This window comes from Lepeophtheirus salmonis, chromosome 3 (genome assembly GCF_016086655.4).
Source record: "Lepeophtheirus salmonis chromosome 3, UVic_Lsal_1.4, whole genome shotgun sequence".
In the NCBI taxonomy this organism is placed as follows: Eukaryota; Metazoa; Arthropoda; class Copepoda; order Siphonostomatoida; family Caligidae; genus Lepeophtheirus; species Lepeophtheirus salmonis.
The window spans coordinates 45,457,534-45,461,962 of record NC_052133.2 but is presented as its reverse complement, the minus strand read 5'-3'; the positions used below and the strand labels follow the sequence as shown (position 1 = coordinate 45,461,962).

At 30.6% G+C, this 4,429-nt stretch overlaps 1 protein-coding gene across 1 annotated transcript; it reads right to left on the bottom strand.

Annotated features, from left to right (window-relative positions):
• Positions 1 to 1,577: 1,577 nt before the first annotated feature.
• On the bottom strand, positions 1,578 to 4,131 carry LOC121115209 (uncharacterized). The gene is made up of 5 exons (XM_071887442.1): positions 3,992 to 4,131; positions 3,732 to 3,812; positions 2,728 to 3,677; positions 2,465 to 2,672; positions 1,578 to 2,319 (listed from the first exon to the last, which is right to left on the bottom strand). The coding sequence occupies exons 1-3, from the start codon at positions 4,006 to 4,008 to the stop codon at positions 3,332 to 3,334; spliced, it is 444 nt and encodes a 147-aa protein (XP_071743543.1). The 5' UTR covers positions 4,009 to 4,131; the 3' UTR covers positions 1,578 to 2,319; positions 2,465 to 2,672; positions 2,728 to 3,331.
• Positions 4,132 to 4,429: the final 298 nt, after the last annotated feature.

Here is a 4,429-nt window from a genome sequence, read left to right as displayed (position 1 = left end):
AGGTAAATGGACTTTTTTGCAAGTATTTTAAGAGAAACCCGATAAACCAAGTGGCAAAATGAATACCATGTGATCAATAATTCCTGTTTGGTTACTTTTTATTTTTTCATCCAGATAAGTTGCATCATACAAATATAAATTAACATTTAAAAAACAGCAGAATAAAATACTACATTACACTCATATATACGTGTTTAAAACGATGACTAAACAATAAAGCAAAAACAAGTTTATGAAAATTGAAATAGCAACCCTATAATTTGGTAATATTATTTAAATAACAAAAAAAAAGCAAAGACTAGTATTTTGACAATTATTTAAAATTTCTTATAATCTTATACAAAACCATCAAGTAACTTTCACAGATTGAAGGATAAAATCTAATTATATTTCTCGCAAACTTACTAGTTGAAATGTTAATATCTTAAAATTTAATCATAAAAGCAGTATACCGAGCAGCTGCAGCAACGAGAATCCATCTTAATTCCCGGACTTTTATATTTTTCTACTGTGTCAGTTTCTCTTTGATAAGAGCTATGTTATTTAAAATTGCATACTCTATTTCTTTGGTGTTTGAAGGGCAATGAAAGGATTTGCTAAGCTATCGAGACCATTTACAAAGGGAATAATTGTTTTAATTCCTAAATAGGTCAATTGAACTGATATTACTCATTAGTGCCCAATAACAATCATAAAATAATTTTATTGAATTCTTTCAGGTATTATTCCTAACAAAATGGAACCAATACCGAATATAAAAATAACTGCTCATCAAAAAGTGTTTTCTTAAGCTGAGAAAAATATGTGGTGTTTCAAGAATATACAATGTACAATTGACTCCATGAATAAAAATAATAAATTTATTGCTGTTGTGGCTACTGATTTAAGGAAAGCGTTCGATTAGATTATTCAAGATCATATTCTCAGAGCAGTTAACGTTTTTTAACAAAGTGTTCAACAATCAAATTAGTTCCCTCATTTTCAATGGAACATATACTATTACGATGGAGGAAAAAGTGAGGGATCTTATATATTTAGATCATAGCTCCCAACAAGGATCTTCTTTACTATTTTTCATGGCTATTAAAGTATTAACTTTACCCTTGATTCGTAAATATTGATGATTTTGGACTAATTTCACGGAGTCTAAACATTTTTAAGTTCTATTATTAGGATAAGTTCTTAATAGTATTGAATCAGTCAAGTACAACGCTCTTATAAAAAATACATAATCAGTGTTTTGTCCATCATATTTGATTGAGTTGAGTCATTAAATGTCGTACTGAGTCTGTGAATTAGAAAAGGAAGAAAAAAGATGGAACAGCTTTTTACGACTCATGTCAATTTATAAAAATATATCAATATTTAGAGTGTATATAAGTTGACCCTTAATAAAAATAGCAGTTGACTTCAATTAAGAACTCCAGTGATGTTCCTCAAAGTCATGACGTATATTTTTCTAGCTTGATTTGTATATGTAAAAGCTATGGCAGTATTTATTACTTAGGCTATCGCCAGCAGCAGTAGCATTTAGATCTAAGAAAATATAAAAGTAATTTGGAGACATCATTGACAAATTTGAACTAATTGGTTGACTTATAATTTCAACAAAAATATAATTATAATAATTTAATTGTTATTGTTCATAGTAAAACAAATTGGATAAAATTAAACATTGCACCACAAACACTGAGATTCTGCCCTTCACTCGCACAATATACCTTTAAAACGTCTTAATTGAGAGGTAGACCTGATAAAGTGGGGGTCATTATCGCTTATGAAGCTTTCGCCACCTGATCCTCTCAAAATGAGGTTGGGACCGGGTCTCTATCTCTGCATTCCATGTTTTATGACCTTCTTTGGTACCAGCTGACGGATTAACTCTATGTAACTAATATATGGATTTGTTTTATCATTCATAAGTCGCCACGCTTGAAGAGGTGAAACACTAACCGACCAGTTAAAAATTGGCCCTCACCATTTCTTGCATCAAATTCTCCCTCGATAGATGTCCGTCATAACATCTAACAGATCAACTCCTTACAGGTCTTTATTAATTATCCAAACAATATCAGGAACTATCAGATTGTCATATTGCTTATTTACTCTATATCACCTTCTTGCATTGAAAGAAGAAATACATTTGAAGCTCTTTCTGGCTAAGTACTTCACCTTATTATCTTTCCACACAAATACAGCAATATATGAATAGAGTTTAGAGTCCATATTTTCCCTCTCAAATTCTTTCAAGACCATTTTTTGCTTGTCAAAAGAATATACCCTAGTCTGTTTGGCGCATTGTCCCAGTTCCATTAATACCTACATAAAATAAATGAAATAAAAATTATTAAATCGATATTTTTGTAAATATTTACATTCTGTTTCACTATAATTATAATCTTCTTATTAATAAATAATTTTAAAAATATAAAAAAACAACCTATAATATAAAATGAAAATTTACCTTTAGAACGTAGCTGCTTTAAAAGAGGAATAGAAGTAAATAAATTATAACATAAAACTTGGCTCCCCGGCGACGCTTTTGTCTTATTGACAAGTGCCATAACCACATCTGGACACTAACAACCCATGCACTTTTCAATCTCAGTGCGTCTACCACAATAAGGTTCAACGAACACATTATGACCAGAGCTACTGCAAAGTGCCCATACCTTGAAACAAAATCTTGAAATAGTACGAACATCGTATAAAAATCAAAAGTAATACACATAAACTTAATTCAGTGGCTTCCCACGAATATACGGCTTGTCTGTGTGATCCATAACGTGGTTTCATTACTCATTCACGCTTAAAGATTGGGACACTGGGATGTACTTCATAATTTGACTGTTAATATTTAAAATAGAAGGTGGACTTTAAAAAAGCTATCATCAGATTCTACGGCATTATCCGAAAAATGAATCCCTGATAGGACATTTTGGAAAGTATCACACCACATGATTTCAGAAATTATAGAATTGTTGGAAACCCCAGTTTTTTCCCAATACACCATTTTTTTCGGAACCTTGCAGTAACCTGAGAGGAACATCAATAGCTTTAAAAGATCTTCTCTTCTGATGAACATACAATAAGCTCTGTCTAACTATTACGTCGATGTGATTGTCAGGCTGAAATAGTATCTAGAAATGATAAGGCGACTCGCACTTCATGACCTATGAAGACTTAAAATCTTGGAGAACTGGAGAAAATTTACCAATTTAACTACAAAATCTAGTGTCAGTATCACTTCATACAGGATTATATTCAATTTTCCTTTTGTTCGACTTCGAGGCATTCGAGATTTCAGGAATAATTTCAAAAATACTTGATTTTAAATCTTAAGTTCTCTCAGCAGCAGCAATAACTGTCTTTTGTAGTGTTCATCTATCTCTATTGCCCTTTTCTTCCTCGAAGGTAGAGATAGTTTGATGAAAAGGTAATTGTTTTCAATATCAGGTTCCTGCTTTATCGTTGGTTCAATTTCTTTTTTAGCAGGAATGGAGGATATCCTCTTCCTTGTAGATTGAATGAAACTAGATGGTATCAACTCGAAATCTTCGTCACAGTTATCCTGGCTTATATCTTTATCTATCAGCTCACCTCTAGAATTCAATACTTTCCGAGATAGCTTAGTAAAGTATCCTGCTGGATTATCTTCATCGTCCCTGTCTCCATAACTTTCAAAGGCATAATTATTAGATGGCGAATACATAATTACTACAATCAATTACCTCAAGTTTTGGTTTTCATTATCTGAATCGGAATATTCTTCATCAAGTTTGTCTAAGATTTCGTTATCAGTCAGTATTTTCCTATAAAAACAATAACTACTAATATTACACTTACGCTACTATTGGAAAGTTAATTTTTTAACAATCGAATTTAAAATGAAATAAAAATGTAAAAAAAAATCTAAAGCAACTACAAGAACCCAAAAACAATTTGCAATTAAAATTTCATATTTAGATCTTATCATTTTCGAAATATTTACCTTTTCCTGGAAGACATAATTTTGAATTGAATGGCACCATCGATCTAAAACAATCTCTTAAACAATGTGACAACCAAGTAATTAATTTCTTTTTTATGTTATATAATGTAAAGTACTCTGAGCGACAGATTAACAAAAACTAAAAAATATTGCATGTAGACTAAAATATTAATACTAATATGTAGTGGGTAGTTAGTTAAACTATCATCTGGAATAGGTTAAACGAAGTAGATAATTTTTTGAGTTCACATAACATTACACATAATGACCACTATTAAGTGACAAGCCAAATTACAAAGGACTTAAATCCTTTGTTTTTATGCTTCACTCAATTAGAAAATTATATTATCATTATATTTTTGATAATAACTTGCCAAGAATTTACTGGGCTTATAAATTAACAATACCACTTTTTTCAAAAAAATAGAAATTTATGAT

Bases quoted from the DNA above. Each gene is read 5' to 3' on its own strand.
- LOC121115209 (XM_071887442.1), bottom strand. The intron at 3,678-3,731 runs GTAATTGATTGT...TGCCTTTGAAAG, and splicing joins AATGAAAACCAAAACTTGAG to TTATGGAGACAGGGACGATG.